Consider the following 17,841-nt stretch of genomic DNA (forward strand, 5'->3'; position numbering starts at 1 on the left):
ACCCCTTCCTCAACCCCAGCCCAACCGCCCTTACTATTAGTGAGGCCTGGGCAAACTAGGAAGCGGGGGGATTCCTCAGACTGCAGATTTTCAGAATTATTGAGGCCCAAAGCCTAAACATAYGTAGATCTGTAAGTGACTTATGAAAAACACCCTTCAGACTCAGGCATGGATGCTACTTAGATAAAACGTGCCCAAGGCCTTTGCAGGGGACAGCCTGGTTTATCTGCACCTACTTCCTGCAGGACCAGCGCTAACAACCCCCACACTGGCTATCACAGAACCGCTTTGACCACCACCTCCCAGAGCTTCCCGATCCCCACCAAATTAACGGCCRAATCCTGCTTTGGGCGAAACGGGCTGCTCACAGGATTCACGTTAAAGTGGGAATCAAGTTCACTTAAAGGCACAAATCTGCTCCAAAACACAGGAAAGGAGATTTTTTTAGTTACTAGGGCCTTTCTGTATCAGTGTTGTGCCTGTAAGTAGTTTTCCACCCTACAGAAATAGCTGGAAAYGCACAAAGGGAAGGAAGCAGACCACAACTGGAAGCAATTGGTTTACAGTGTCTGAAGGCGCCTTTACAGATTTCTGCTCCTTTAAAAGGCATGATAAAAAAAAAAGAAGTGTAATTTGGATTGGAAAGATTTGATGAGTTCGTGAAGAAACGTGGCCTAACCTGTCACGGCCATCAGCATACTGCCGCCAGTGATGCTGCTTTTCTCTCTTYGCTTTAAAAAAGAGATGCATCTATCGATAGGGGAGGGAGGGGAGAGAAAGAAAAAGTTGATCACTGAACTGGAGAAAAAGAGCTAGTATTTAGCTAAAGGCAAAGAATTCCCAGAGTGACTATCGTAATAATTACGTGACAAACTGTCAACCCGCGGCTCCGCAGCCAACGAACGTTATCTGCTGATTGCGAAGTGAAGCGCGCATCTAACCCGGTGAAGACACTACAAGAAAAGAAGTGATATCAAAGACAGAAATAAAATGTAACTCGCAACTGCTGCCCATACATCTCCGATTTGCAAGTTTTGTACCAAACCCCCTGTGTGCCGAAGATGCAGCTGGTGAGGACATATAGCCTAGTAATAATTTCAGGWTATTGTTATGGCTTAATTTTCCATTTTAGTGTTCAAGGCTTTATCTATGTAATATAGCTCTGTTCCACAACAGGTGAAAATACATTGCGAAGAGGGAGTGAGGCTGACATTTTCCAAGATGTSAATTTGCTGAAGATCACCGCGAGACCCCTCTGCCGGCGCCGCCCCCTCCCCGCGCGTCGCGCGTCCTAGTGAGCCGTCCTGCCAGCGTTAATTATATCTCCCTCCCTGGCAGGAGCTTTGTACATGGTGTGCTCAAATGGAAGTCTCCGTGTGAATACTTCTGGTAAAAYGCATTGAAGCAAAAAGTGCAAACAACCCAGCAAGTGTAAATACAGTATCTGCAATGCAGATGCACTGGATTTGCTGAGTTCTGTAATCATTTTTTTTTTTTCACCAGGGGGAATATATATCATCCGAACTCTCTCCTTTTCTGTTGTCACTGACTTGTCAGATCATGATTTTGCAGATTCTCCCCTTAGCAGCTGTAACTGAAATGGCAGTAAGAAGGACAACATTCATGTTCTGCCATCCAAGTATAAGAACTTTTTTCCAAACTTCTAAGTCGAATAAGAGCCTTTAAGGAATACTTAGGGATAAGAAACATCTAATGATAGTAAGATCTTCTTACCTAGAGGAGAACATGAGTTGTTCTCCTTTGGAGGGATACTAGCTATCTTTTCTCCTCCCAGTAGACTCGGTAAGACGTACAGGACTCCATCTCGGTAACGTAACAAGTAACACTATCTTCACGAGGCCAAAATGGCAGCTGGACCTGCCAGCAAAAGAGTGCGAAATTCTGTGAAGGCCAAAAAGGCCTGAAAGGCACAGAAAGCTGGGACTAGGCTGACAGCTGACCTGGAAATAGTCCACTTGAAGAATACAGAAAACACCTCCTTCTTCGCTAGCAGTGCAGGTAACACCTGCCTTGCATTTTGATTGTGTTAGGATGGATCAGGTAGGACTATTTTTAAGTCTGAAGAAAAACTGTAGCTCTGAGGTAATGAAGGGGGATTCTTCACATTTTCAGAGTGGTAAAAGACTGCAGAGTGGTATGCAACTTTTAAAAATGACTCATGTCCATATGACCACATGATGCTGGAAATATATATACATATTTTTTTCCGAGCCTGTTTGGCCACCACTTGTCATAAGGGCTGTGTCTATCTGGCAGGTCCCAAGAGAAGCCTAGCATGCAAGACCCTTCCAAGAATCACCTCCAACCCCAGCCACACTTTGCAGGCAGCCTGACCTGCTTGCATGTGAAGGCTACCAAAATGTCTCACCCACCTTTGGGCCACCAGCATCCTTCAGGCTTCCCCCACATTCCCCAGGAGAGGGCTGGCAAGTTTGTCACCGAACAACAGGTGGTCCTGGAGGCCAGCCACAGGCTGCCAGGGTCCACCTCTTGTTAGAGATGTGCCACCTTTCTCCTCCCTGCACACGACAAATGGCTTTGGCTTCAATCCTGATTTTCAGGCTGCTTCTATGAAGCACTGCGGAGGCCAGTCATGGAGTCCGAGCACCCAGAACCACCATGGCGAGAGCTACTGAGAGAGTAGCATGGCCAGTAGGTGGTACTCAAAAAACTGTCCAAAGGAATTCACCAAAATAGAAAATATATTAGATTGGTCTGATTCCTCTTCATGAGTTACTTGAGGCTTAAAAATGGCAGTAGCTATAAATATGCCATCTGATTATTTGGAATTGATTTAGCCTGTCAAAATCTGTTATTCCATTTACGAGAAGAGGCCAAAAAATTTAGACCTACAATTTCAGAGCTTACTGTAGTTTGCTTTAAGGAAAATTTCTATAGTTTAATCTTATGAGCCTAGAAATGATGTTAGCTGTTCGCATTTCCTGAAACCAATGAAACATTGAGATGGCAGATGGTGTGCGGGCTCAGTAGAGATAAAGGTTGCGTGACTGTGCTAGGAATAAAACATAATTGGTCTGGTACATTGCGTTTGGTGTTTCTTGTTTTGAAGGATATTTTTGTTTTTTTATAATCTAAACCTTCTAGGCACATCTGCCTCATCTAGATAATACTTTTATAATGCACTAAGGAGAAAACGAAAAAGGAGCTTCCTGTTGCTGACAATGTTTCTGAGACTGGATGACTGTCAAGCTAATCTAAATAAAAGGCCGTTCAAAAACACGGTATAGAGAGAGGACATTTGAGCCAGTGGACAGACTGCAGTCTGCCATTCTAGAGGCTATGTCCTAGCCCTCACGGTTACACCCATGAACACTGTAATTCTCCCTAATTACTATGGAGATAATATTACTAACCTCTAGAAGGAGCTTCAAAAACTGCAGAAGAAAATGCACTGTAAGCATTCACAGTTATTAACTGTTGAGACAAATGCCATGTTCTTTTCCTTATTAAATGTAACCAAAATGCTTTCAAATCTAAAGGTTTGTGCATAAATATTTTTTAAAGCCTAGACCTCAAAAACTCTGTTCCAACAATAAAGAAAGACCTCAACAACAAATAGGACAATGCATAATTATACTATTCTCTTCAAGAAAAGCTATAAAGTACAATGTTTATTTATTACAGGTCTTTTGCACTGTCACTGCCTTTATGAAGGACACTCCTGATCAGCAGTCATTACCCGAAGAGAGCAGCGGATTCTATGCAGGGATTAAGGTAATTCTGATGGCCCTGATTTACCGAACTTCTCTAGTGTATCCCCAGACAAAAATTATATATTATCTGACACGCTCTGAAAGATAATACACAGAAGCATAGGTCTTGATAATCATAACCAATGCTGTGTCTATGTTCAATTTGAGAAAATGTCTCAATAAATTATATGGCTTTCAGTCTGCTTGTAAAACTCTCTAAAGCACCCATCAGCAGAGTGTGCAGGTACTGACACTAATGCACCATAAAGAATGTGCGAAATTGCATCTTCTGATAAATACACCCCCAAATACTCTTGCGGTTATGTACAGTGTGAAGCCCCACTTGCAAGGTTTCATAATTTTATTTTAACTAGACCAGAAGAAAGTGAAGAGAGAAACAAATTTTTATCAAACAATTTCTTGTGGACAGACACTAAAAACATCAAATTTCTGAGGGCAAGCCCACACTATGAGCAAAGCACATGCCTAATCCTACTCAGGAATTAGATGACAGCTGAGGAAAATCTGAGATCTTCTGAGTATCTGAGCTTTATACCCAGAATAAAGATGTCTGATAAATGTAGAAGCCTTTTCTGCAGGACATTTGAAGAACAGTTCCAATTTTTTTTTTCTTTTTTGAAGTATCAGAATTGTTTCCAAGGAATTGCAAGGAATGGAAATTCCAGTTTCTGACTAGCCTCGAATGCTGTTTCTGCCCTTACCCCAGGAGAAGAGATACACAGAAATGGCAGAACCCCATCTCCTTTCCCCAAGCACAAGCTGTGATGTTTTATGTATGGAGTTCTTTTTCCTGCCATAGCAGAGAAGAGGAATCAGGTGAAAACTGCACTTACCTTGCACCTGCTGCAGATACAAACACAGTGTCCACATGTTCWTGGCTGAAGTAATGCCATACTTCAGGCCATAAATATTGCTAGTGTCCTAGTGCACTGGAATGAAAGCTCCTTTAACCAGAGATATTAAAAATGAATAAATTCTATGGTATACTATCTTCAGATATTATGAAAGCCTGTTTTGAGACTGAAAAATGAGAAGCAATTAGACACTACATATGACAACTGCACACATTTTCTTAATTACTAAGCATGTTAAAATATTTTATCAGTAATTTTACCTTTGGAAAAATTAAGATCATTATTACTTTACAAGCAACTTTATGATTCATAATGGCTTAAAAACACTCAATTTTTCTTAAGTATCAGCACTGCCTTATTGTCAAAATGATCTTAGAGCGATTTTCTTATTTTCAGTTTTTACCAGAATCATTACAAATTGCAGAGGATGGAAAAGAGCACGTTTTGACCATTCTGAGTACTGTACCTATTACCTATCTGGGGCATGATGACTCCTGCAAAATTACTTTACAGCTTAGTACTGAGGATTTGGGTAAGATTTTCACATATCAGCATCAAATCAGTGTGATTACCTTTCCCAGTACCTATGTTAGAATTAATTTTAACAAATGGCAGCAACCATAAACTCAGCTACTGAGACCTTATATTTGCTTACAGAATAAAACAGATAATAGTATCACTCAGGTTTTTGACACCAAAAACCATCTGATTAGCAACATCCTGAACAACAGTCCACTGAGATTAATGRGTGAAATAAATATGAGTAGAAGAACTTATTTTAAGTTACAGGAGTATAAAATTCCATTTTAAGCTTTGTAATAAATGCAGTCTTTGCTAGAATAATTCCACTAATTATCAATAAGGAGCTCACCTACGGATTTATTATTCAGTAAATGTGCACTGAAAGCGTTTTTCTTTCTTTTGTTGGCTTGCAGTTTTGGTCTACTTTAATTCAGATGAAAAAAAAAATCATTCTTACTGTAATACTGTTCTTTTCCAGAACATATTTTTTAATTGAAAATACCGGTAATGTCTCTTAGAAAATTATCTTACCCTTTTAATTGGTAAATACTTTCCCCAAGTTAATCTGGTGGAATATCATGCCTGAACAAGGGAACCATCTGCATTTTTATTTACTATTTTCACTAATGAAAATACACAACCTTATAAGAAGATTTATTMTGCTTCTAAAGGGGACTCAGTGAGAAGACTGTTTAGAGCTAGCATTAGGTCCACAGTTTTTCTACCCCTAAAAAGCTAGTTAAATTTTTTTGGCAAAAAAACAAGACAGTTTCTGATATTTTTTCCCTTAATAAATCCTTGAAAGTGTGAATTGTCCTYTTGAGTCCTTCCACTAGCAACGAGATTAGCCCCTATTTTTAGTGATGGAACTGAAGCACTGCTAAAATCACWGTCATTAATAAAGGAAACCAAATCTTTGCCTCTTCCCCTTTAAAYCTGCCACTGACGCACACATTAAATTGAACTTCCCCTAAAACAAAAAGACCCAGTAAGTCTCTGCAGTGGCTCAATCTTCCACCTCACTCTTATTTCTCAGTCTCTGCCCTTTTTTTTTTTTTAAATGAAGCACTTTCATGAGTTCTCAGTCTCTCTACTTTCTCTCCCCACCATCAGCCAAGTGTACAAACAGAGGAAAAAAAGTCATTTGAATGATACCACAACACAACGAGCTCAAACCTAACGGCACCTTATGGCTCCGGCAGCTGTGCTGGCTCCCGGACGAGGAGTATTTTGAGTTTCTTCCTGGCTCAGCGGTTCTCTGTTTTACATATTCCTCTTGGCTTACAGTCTCTGTCAGCCCATCAGGCAAACATTCGCTGCGCGCGTGGGAACAGACTCACTTATTTAGGTACCCAGAAACGCAGCCTGGTGTGTGCCGGGACGTCCTCAACACCGCTGGGACGTCCTCAACACCGCTGGGACGTCCTCAACACCCCGGGGCAACTTAAACACCTGCCTTTATGGGGATCACAGAACCTGTAAGGGCAAATTTTATCTCCTATTAGCTACCTGGACATATTCTTAGGCCGTGGAAGATCTCGCTGACAGTGAACTCATGGGCTAGGAGCTCACAAGCCTGGGCAGGCTGAGATTGATAAACGCGGGCCTCAGGCTGACTCCTTGCAGGGGTCTCCTGCAGCCCCACAACGGGCTCGCGCGTCTTCCCGAAGGAACGGGGTGAGGCACAATCCCCAAGAGCAGATTCACTCCCAAGGCGCCGGGGGGCTTGACATCCCGGTGCCAGGAGGCGCCAAGACAGAGACACAACTCTACCAATTAACTAATCTTGGAGGGAACTCGTCCCTGAAGTGGCAACTTTCCGTCAGTTTTAATCATCTCATTTACGTTGCTTAAACTAATAACGAGCTCCAGTCCTTGACTGTTCCACCCTGAGGCTATTTCCTACACGACTCTGGGCCGTTTCTAATCAATTGAGATATTTACGTGGCTGAGTAGCTGCCGCTGTGTGTTTGCGTAACCACGTTTCCTTCGTGCCTTCTTCGTCTGTAGGGTCTCCTTGTTTATTCGAAGGAACGCGGTGGGCTTCTGAAAAATGTGATGTCGGCCACGCTGCTAGAAACTCAAAACAAAAACAATTTCAGCAAAGATTCACTTACACCGAAGAAATTAACTGACAAGCTCCTTCTCTGGCTGAATCCATGTCACATCACTGTTGTGTTAATTATGCAGGGAATAAGTGATAAGAAAGCTAATTACAAGCATAGAAGAATGTCTCTAAGTTCAGACAATATCGTAATGAATGCCTAGACACACCAGAGCTCCTGCAGTTTCGCTTTTGTTAAAATTTATCATTGCTGTTTTGACAAGATGATTTTGTTTGATTTGAAACTTTTGTTCCAGGTTGTGAGCACAGCCCATGGGGCTGCAATGCCAGTAACTATTCCTAATGGAAACCTCCAATTTAATTGAATCAAGAACCTTGAAAATGAGCAAAGCAGCCTGTAAGGGTTTGGCGTGAGAGATAATATGCTATTAATGCTTGTAGGTTTTAGCTCCATTTCTACAGAACTCTACAGGGTTAACTTCAAGACATTTTAAGGGTCTTTTCCATGATGAATACAATATTGATTACTTAATCATATTAGAAATAAAATCTTAGAACATTTGAATGCCACCTCCTATAAATCATCAAATAAATCTAGAAATCTGAAAAACAATATGAAAATCGCTTATTTTTGTATCTAGTTCATTCCATTGCCACCATTTCCAGAACGCTGTTCATTATCATCTGATAAAATATTGGTCTGGGACAGCAAATTAAACATTTAGCACAAATATTGGTAGTTCTGAAATCAGCTGTAGGCCCAAAATTTCATTTTACATTCACTAAAGAATTCATGAAGGGTTGGRTGACTTCTTGAGGAGAAGACAGACATTATCTAAAACGCAGGCCAGCTAGCTCAGAACCAATACTACTATGATTCAATGTTCATAAAAACAGATCCCCGTTAAAAAAAAAGGGGGGGGGCGGGGAGAAGGGAGTTAGCATTTTACCTGAGACCTCAGCATGAAGGGTCAGGACTGAAGAGAAATGGACACTGCTATTCCTGCTGCTAGAAGAAGTGCCTTCAGGAATGATATGATGTGCAGAGGCAGAGCTGCACAAATATGCTTGAGTTACCATTGCCACATTGATTTTTTTCACCTCCCACCACTTCCCCACCCATCACAGATACTTACATGGCCAGCACCACCATCGTAAATTATTTTTCCACAGTCTTTTAGTGAATTTATCTTCACAGCCCCTATATGAAAGATAGTAATGATACTACCATCACTTTACAGATGGAAACTAAAGTAAAATAACCTAGTTAAATCTAAAAATCTGTAAAAGATAACAGTGTACAGATCTATTGCATGTGCCTTCCTGTCCTGGACCTGCAAGTCACTAAAAACTGATTTAAGAACCTTCTCTTTCCAGATATATATATATATAAAAATCCCTCTATTTTAAATTAAGCAAATCTCAGTAGATACCTTTTTATAATAAAGCAAGTGAAAGATAAGTGTTTTCCTGAAACATAGATTCATCTCATTCTTTGTCATAAGAAATACTCATCTTCATTTCCTGGGCATGGACCCATAAAGRTAAGACTGTCATTCCAGAAATACTGGCACCTGCAGACAGAACATCACCAGCAAGTTTTAGTGAAACGTCTATTGCAGCAAAAAAATCCAATATACAAACAGTAAAATTGCAAAGGGATGCCAGATTAAGTCAGTCACAACTGCCTTCTTGCAAAACCCATCTGGTTCCCATGCATGTGTGTCTTGGAATGTAAAACACTTGTGTTGGATGGTGAACAGGGTTCAGGCAACTGCTGGGGTCTCTCCTGTCAAACTCAGTGTTCATGTTCATTTTAGATAGCCGGTTCCTGGGGCCCCCGAACGTAGCCCTCTCGGCATGCCAGGTGGATCTGCTGCAGATGCCCTGCACGGAAAGCAGCTGCGCAGCGGCCGCGCTGATGGTGACGGCGGTGACAGACTTCKCGCAGGACGGGAACCGCATCGCTCGCATCAGAGCGAAGGCAGCCACACGGAGCGAACCGCTCTGGAGGGCTTACACACCARCGGATGTAAAGGGTGGTTCCTAAAATAATTTGGAAAACATGTCAAATTTAAATGGGAGTTTTAATATCAGAGAAAACAAGACAATAAATCTTAACCACCTAGACACTAACATTCGGGGGCTGCTGTTAGCACAGTAAACCAAACCAGCGACTTTCTATGCCAAGAATATTAACATGCAAAGCTTTTTGTTTTAACAGACTCATGTCTGATTATCAGTTAGCACGTCAGGAGGGCAAACAGCTGGATTACAGATGTAGCCTGGCTTGCCTATGTGCRCTGCGGGAAGGCAGGCAGTGGGCAGAGGGACAACCTTGTTTAGGGAATTAGCATTCCCTTTCAAGGAAGAGAGGAAGGAAAGATCATCAGTTTGAAGGAAATTTTCCAAAAAAGCACAGAAATMACATAGACTTGATAAAATTGGTCACAGTGAAAGGAAAGCTGGTCCTGCAAGAAAACTTCTTGCAAAAGAGGTGACTGCCTCAGTAATTAGAAAGGAGAACTGAAAATCAGTACTGCTGGGTTCAATTTGTGACCCTGCCAGTAATCAGCATGAGACCTCCCATGACACTCTTACCTACTCCGTCTCTTCCTGTATCTGTCTATAAAATGTCCAAAATAAAAATAACGAGAATCAATCAGTGAGCCAAACCACACTTGCAGTGCAGAAAGCCTGCCCAAAGAGTGGGGCATCAGTTGCGAAGGTCTTTCAGACTCTCAGCTGAGAGGTTTCATAGCGGCGTGCCACAACCCCATGGCCTGAGAGAGCCAGAATACGTATCTGATTGGATTCAGCTAAACTTTCCAGAGCAGTGGCGCATCCAAGCTGGTATAGTATAAATAACAGAAAACCTATCTCAAATGAAATATATATATTTATATATGAAATATGATATTTTAGTCTCACAGAATAACTCATATTATAATTTCACTTATATTACCTTTACAGCAGAATCACTAGCATGATTTTATAGTGGATTTACTCATGAAAGAATGAAATCAAGCTGAAAAGGATTTTTGTCTTTACACTTAAAATTACTAGCATGTAACTATCTCCCTTCCTTTCCCACATAGGTTTCTTTTAACCTTCTTAAAATTTTTCTTAAATCAGCAATTACAGATAATTCAATGCAATGCACTTACATATCTGTATTTTTTTCTTCAAGTTAAGAATGCTTCCACTGAAATATGAAAATAGAGTGAATGTGAATGAAGTTAATCAATTTTAATAGTAAATTGCATCTAATCCTAGTTAAAACATGATCTATAGAAACAAATAGACCCCCTCCACAATACAAACAGTCAACAAATAGACCATTGCTGCTTTGCAGATAATCAGAGGCATTAATGTAAAGCAGTTCCCGCAACATATCAAGGAAAAACTCGTATACTAAAATCCACAGAGTCCTTWGCTGTTCAGACTTGTTCAGCTATTTCCAACTTAACTGAAAACTGAATGGAAATGGTTTGCAGAACACTCTGACATACTCAGATGCCCCCCCCCCCCCAAAAAAAAAATGTATTTCTTCAGCCATCTAAGACTCCATGCACAGTTGCATTCTCTGCTGGTATCATGTAAGATAAGAACAGGGCAGAAAGTGGCTTGTGTATCTGTTCACATGTTTTACTCAGAAGAGTTCTGGCAGTGAAGAAAATGGGAAAATTCCGATACTTCTCTACATCAGTCGGTAGATACAWATGATGCAGCTGACCTTGTATCAAAATGCTGTTCAAAGGGTTATTCTGGTTTTAACTCCTCAAGACAATCACTGCTAGTTGGGGATACCAGATACCTCTGGGTGTATAAGCAATGTCACTACGGGATGGTTAAAGGACATTTTGAAAGATGGTGTATTGCCTCACCCGATGAATTTTATCAGTGAGTGTAGTTCTGCCTTTTCCCTCTTATTCAYTTATTTAATTTCACCACTGCAAAAAAAACTAAATTCTGCTTTGTCACTGAAAGACTGCCCAAGGATAGAGTGGCCATTCTCCTTCCCCACTCCACACACCACGGCAGAACTAACTGAACTGCACCTCTGGATTTCTCATGGGTAAAGAGCAAGCAAGCAGCCCTGACCAAAAAATCCCTGGTGGGCAGGACACGGGAAAAACATAACACTTCTTCATCCCCAACAGTGTGACTGGGAAGGTCCTCATATTGAAAATTACTACAGGCCCTGTGCAAATAACCCAGTTTCACATTTCTGAGAATTTGATAGCAGTAAGCAAACATGCGAAAGCACCATCTCGAGAGGATGTGATGGTGATGGTGATGGTAATGGAGGCCTAACTGTGCTGGAGAAAACAGAACTGCAACTTCGATGCGAGCAGTCCTACCTCTAGCTTTCGACGGCACCATTTCTGCTCCCTGCAGGTGGTCAGAGCTCTTAGACTGCCTGTGATCCAGCTCACACCAGGGTAGCTGAGAGCTGAAGCAGCTGAAGATCTCTGCTGATCTTAGTAGATCCTTCCTTTCATTCGCAAGCGGACAGCAGACAGCTCCAGCAGTCTGAGTGGGGGCCTCATCAGCAGTACCTGATCAATAATCTGCACATCAAATTTATTAATCAGTCATTCAAATGCTGTATCAGGAAATTTAAGGTCAAACTAGTGGACAGTCCGTGACTACTAAGAAATGGTAATGCTACTTCATTACAGCATACCTTCTTATACCATACCTCAGACCTTGAAATCAGTGCGATTTAATGAGCACCCTCTCCCCTTGATAATTTCATGAAATGATTTACTTCTTAACCAAAAAGGCTTAATAGAAAAGCTTTTCTTTTTACCAAATAAAGAAAGGCAGTTCATGACATCAGGTGGCATAGGTGCACTCCGAACTCCTTGTATTGAATGTGATTAAATGTTTAAAAGCAAAGCCTATTTTGTACCAGTTCGCTCTCATGCTTTAGAAATCAGATTTCAGTTTATACTTGACACACGAATCCTACCCCTAACGTTTTGTGAGGAACAGTAATGAAGAAAACCCGCTGCGTAGACTGTATTCATTACACATTTCATTTTAACCAGGTCACAGTTCAGGACCTCCCAACAGGGAACTGCTACTCTTTCACTGATCCACACATTATCACATTTGATGGATGGTGAGTATTCTGCTTTGAAATAATTTGGCTCAATTACTGTAGTCTTTGGTTTCTGGATATAGCATGTATTTGGTTGTATATTAGAATAGCAAAAGACCTTACAGTGATTAATGCAGTGCCTCAGTAACACACGGTCTCCTTGCAGCTGGTTATATTCCTGTTAACAAAAGGATGAGGAATGTACTAATCCTGAAGCTGAAATGGTTCTGCTACAGAACAATTTTTACAAAACAAAGGTCAGACTCTCGTATGATCTTCAACCAAAACTGTCACTAATGCTTCTGAGAGGGTGTCCACTGCACGTGACCTAGCGCTGTGTTAGAGGCGTCCCAGTTCGATGCAAGCGAGCCCCTGCGTCCCCACAGCAGCGCAGGGAAGCGGGATACAAAGTCACTTTGCCCAAGAACGCGGTTGCATTTGTAGATGAACAGCTGCCTCAGGATCTCTGCATGGAGCTGACAGTCATAATTACAACACAGAAACACAAAAATGGCTGTACTGGCTCAGACAGAAGAACTTTAGAAATGGTGACTGGCCAATATCCTCCAATTTTATCCAGTGATATGTAGCTGAAAGACTTAGTGAGCCAAAGATGGTATCTTTCTGTTTTACAGCCTATACGGTACGGATTTTTTCTTCAATTAACTTGTCTAMTCATTCATGAATAAATTTACCCTAGATGCTCTGCATAATCAGAAGTTTACATCTGGCACATTTGAACCACAGTTACTAATATTTCAGATCACATTCCAGATTTGCCATTCCGCTGTTAACCTCACAATGGTACAGATAATGATTTTATGAATATAGCATCCAGAGGGGCTCAGCAGGCATGATATTCTAATTTCAATATCCTAACATCCCAATTTCAACCCAGCATGTTCTGGAGCTAGCAGCAGGCATTTGTCGGAACACAAACTCCGAAATGACGTCAAAGCTGGGRAAATTTCTGCATGAAAGGCGAGTARGAAAGGAAGTGGCTCCATTAAAGGTTACGCTCCTGCCTCGAACCAAGGTGTCACCTGAACTGGGTAGTCTCAGCTAGGAGATTACCTTCTGCCTGTCTAGCGCTTTCCTGTTTCCTTCTACTTTTGCTAGCTACCATCCATAATGTGGTCAGGTACTTGTTTCATGCAAGTTTRGCTGCTCGATCTGAAAAAGCTGGGGAAAAGACCCAGGACTCCCAGGAAATCGTGCAGTGAGYAGATACTTACTTTTTCCTGGTTGCAGAAAACAGTTTCCTTCCAAGGGTCTTTTAAACCTCATAAAAAGGGACTGTCAAGGGCAAGAGTGTGGTTGTACAGTCATTCAGAGAATTGCAAGGGAAGAGCTCCAAGACATCYACATGCCACTTTCATCTGCAATTACTTCAACGCTGGGGTATTAATTAGATTAGAATATTATTTGAAAACTGTACATTTACATTCTAAAGCATTCACTTCAGGTTTGGGGCTAAGAATGGGCAGTGACCTACCAGACTGTTGTGCTRAGAAAGTCATGGAAAACTGCCTCTTTGAATGGGAGGTACCCTSTCACCCATGTAGTACATTATAACATAGCTCCCTTGGGAAAAAGAGCTTAAAATGTTAGAGCAACTTTATCTGAATAACTCATTTTGGAGCCCTTTACTGATAATACATAGAAATGCTTCTAGACAAGTTTACAGTTCCGTTTCAGTACAGGGAAATTGGTAAAGACCATCTATCTGTGGCACTCTACCTGAAATCTTGAAATCTTGAAATGGAAAAATCTCAGGAATACCTTGGGCCCTCAGTAACAACAGGTTTCTTCCTTGYGGACATTTGTTACTGCTTTGTCCAGCCTAGCTTTAAATGAGCCAAGCATTGGGGCTTCCACCATCTCGATAATCAGGTTATTTCACTAAGACATATCACTTCCTGATATTCAGCCAAGTTTCTTACCCGTCATTTCAGTCCCATTACTCCTACTTAGTTTCTCATTTATTACTGTAAATAATTTCACTTTCAATTATTGTAATGATTATGCTGCCCTATTAGACATCAGTTAGACATCCTCTCTGTCTGCTTATTGTACGCATTAATCTATAAAATGATAACATATTGACAAATTAATTTAAAGCCCTGTGTTCAAGGAGCAGTGAATACAATTCCTGCTTTTGTCTTGATACAAACCTACAACCCACAGACAGATGCTGAGACAGAGCTATGGACTGGAAGCATTCCCTTTTGGTGGTGAAAGGGTACGCAGTGGAAAATTGTGTTTGAAACGAGATGTGCAGTAGGTATCGTGAATGTGGAGCACTTGCACAAAAAAGCTTGTGGGCKCAAGTAGGAAGCCACATAGATGTCCTTCAATAATAAAAAGGCATCAGAAAGAGACCTAAGGATTTCTGTAGACTGTAAACGGTGGAGAAATGAAAGAGAATAAACTAAGAGAAACTTTTCCTAGGGAAGGAGTGGAACATAAGCTTTTGAGTATCAGGAGTTAYGCTGGCTCAAAGTGGTCAGTGGACACAGGCTCAGGTAAGAATGTTACACTAGGAAGAAAAGAAACATCCAAAACTACTGAAGAGAACCAAAGGAAAATAGAGCCTTTAGCAATCTCTATATGGCTACAAAAATGGTAGCAAACAAAGCTTAATAAACAAACTACAAAATTGCCTCAGAAACCAACAGCAGAGCATCCATTAAAGAGCATAACCCAAGGAAATAAATCTGTTCCCTCACCGTATCTAGTGACCTGTAAGTTGGCTTCTAGGGAGGCAGCCGAATCTAAGATGAAGATCATGGAGAAGAGCTTGACGTGCAGCGGTGGTGGGCAGCTGGGCCTTCAGCACCCCTCCTTCCTGCTCTCCATGCAGTCCTGCAGAGGGATCACCTAAGAACTGTAACGCTAAAAGGAAAAGAAAGTCTGAATATGGGGCATCTCCAACAGCAAAATTGCAGACGTGCAGACAGAAGTGTAATAGTAGGAACGTTTTCTACACAAATAAAATAAACACACTCCTGCCTTTCCCAGATTTTCTTACTTTTTCTGACTTTCCCATTAGAATGGAGAAGGAAAAATATACAATGGAGAAAATGAAGGATGAAAATGAAGTAGACACAGTAATAGAAAATTGTAAGTTCTGAGTTTCCAAAATTTAGAAGAAAAAGCTCATTAAAACTTAGTTTCATTTAAAAACATTGATCCTGTTTTTTTTTTTTTTTTTAATTTGTAAGCTGGAAATGTGAAAACATGAAAATCAAAACATTGTCTGGAAGACTTTGATGTTTTGATAGTAGAATTTTCCTACTGAAATGATCACTTCTAATGTATAAGCTATTCTGTGAGATTTCATAATAATACTTCATTTTTTAACTTTTACAAATACTTTTCAATGTTTTTTAAACTGATTTACTAAGCTCGCATTTTGGGGTAGTATTTCTAATATAGTTATTCATAATATAACTAAAACACTTAACTCACAGTTCTAATGATAATGCTCTCCTTCTGTATGCCTTTTGCTAAAGTATTTTTACATAAATATTTACTATTTTACTCTTTTGACCAAATATACTGAAAATCAAAGAAGAAATGTCAGATTTTAAAATGCAAGCACACTCAATTTGTGTATGTTAGTGCATAGCATTAATTATACTAGCTAAAATCCAGAAATAGCATTTTCTTTTATAGCAAAGTACCTTCTGAATTAAATGAATGTGAAAGCCTTGTAAAGCAGAAGTATGGCCTTCGTTATTAGTTATGGCATGTTATAAATATAAAAGCCTTTCACATCATAAATTGTAGATTCTTAAATATGAAATATTAGCTTTCAATATGGAGAAAATCCTTTTATGGCAAAATGTAAGAAGGGAAACACTTCTTGATTCTGAAAAAAGAATTGTGAGATTTTTCAAACATTTACACGAATGCACCAGTATTATCACAGCAGCGCTGYCACCACAGTTAATTTTTATGATTACAAAATAACTCAGCTTGCACAACCTTGTCCTTGTGGTTAGTTTTAATAGAATTCACCACAGTAGCCACAACAAAGTCCTGCACATGAGAGGGCAGTCCTTCCAGGGGCGCTATTCTATTTTCTTGACAGTCAGCAGAAGTTTTTATGTCCCCAGCCTTCTAGGGACTTCTGAACACAGTCCACCAGCTTGGCTCTGAGAACACAGCCACTCTTTAGTGATCACCACTCGGAAACCTGAGGACATCCTGCAGCATAATCCAACACTTCCTAGGGTAAAAAAAAATAGCATAAAATAGTTCTCACTAGGGAAGCAGAAGCTCAGAGGGACACATCAACAAATCAAATGATTTGGTGGCAAAACCATGATGGAAAAAGTTTAGGAATACTCACAATAATAACTGAATTGATAAAAATGTGAAGGAGATCTCAGTGCAGCCTGCTAAGTATTTCAGAGATAAGTGTATTGCATTAGTTACTCTAACACTACTACCAGTGTTTACATCTATGTATTTATTTTCCCTTCTACCCATCTCTTATCATGAGCCAAGAAAAAAGACTCCTATGGTAACATCTCATTATCTTAACCAAAGACTTAGGAGCATTATATAATTCTTGAATAAAGAGCACAATGAACAAAAACTTGATGCGCTCCTTGAAAAAACAACCCAAACACGTTTATAGGGAGACAGGGGACCACTTCATATTAATGCACCCATTGCTACAGACTWTTAGGGAAGCAGAACTGCAAGGTGCATAATGGAGTCCAATTCAGATGCAAGCAATCGTGCCTGGTGCACAAAGAATATGCTGAGACCCCTTGCACAAAAGCTCCATTAACTCTATCTCACGCTTTCAGCTCTGCAAGGTTGCAGTTTGGTTTCTTAAATGTTGTCCAATGAATGATTATCACAATTACGGTTGTATAAACATCACAAAAAGTTTACCTGATTACATTCAATCATCCATTCAAGTAGTTCAAAGCCAAGCTAAACCTTCAATTTAGACACACTGCAGATTTTTGTGCTGTGGAACCCATGTCACAACTTCACTGAAGGACTCCAAGTGACTTCCAAGAGAGCTAGACTGGGTCCATTGCCTACGCTTATTAAGCAGTAAATAGCTCCCATTACTAGAATGATATTTATATGCATAATTTAATACTATCTTATTTACTAGATACATCTGATTAATCTGGATACAGTCATTTTACTGCACATTTTTCCATCAACCTTTCTAAAAATCTTTCCTTCTGAATTCTTCTTGTTGAAAGGACTACTGAAGGAAAGTGGAAGATGATCCTCATTAAATTTCCCTGCTCCTCATTTTCTCCTGTGAAGAGGTCCAAATGGAGCTAGCATCTGATGTTAAAAGAGATTACGTATTTTTAATGTCTTCCTTAGTTCTAATCAGTATTTGCAACAGCATCTGAGCAATGTATTTAGGGTTTATGCACCTGATTAGAAAATAAGATGAGATAGAACGATTCAAAATCTTTTTATGGCTGACTTTACTAAGTTTTTCAAGATGAAGTGTAAAGTCCAACGTGCTCTCTTGCAGAGAAAAACAGT

General features: G+C 40.3%; 1 protein-coding gene across 1 annotated transcript in view; it reads left to right on the forward strand.

The window, feature by feature from the left end:
- The window catches only part of LOC146586628 (von Willebrand factor D and EGF domain-containing protein-like), a 170,874-nt gene that overhangs the window by 50,614 nt on the left and 102,419 nt on the right, over positions 1 to 17,841 (forward strand). The window contains 6 exon segments of the mRNA XM_085320959.1: positions 3,667 to 3,756; positions 5,006 to 5,141; positions 9,017 to 9,232; positions 12,252 to 12,327; positions 13,448 to 13,525; positions 15,359 to 15,416. Coding sequence (XP_085177085.1) covers positions 3,667 to 3,756; positions 5,006 to 5,141; positions 9,017 to 9,232; positions 12,252 to 12,327; positions 13,448 to 13,525; positions 15,359 to 15,416 — 654 coding nt within the window.

This window comes from Rhea americana, unplaced genomic scaffold (assembly GCF_003343005.1).
Source record: "Rhea americana isolate MKP2758 unplaced genomic scaffold, rheAme1 scaffold_67, whole genome shotgun sequence".
In the NCBI taxonomy this organism is placed as follows: Eukaryota; Metazoa; Chordata; class Aves; order Rheiformes; family Rheidae; genus Rhea; species Rhea americana.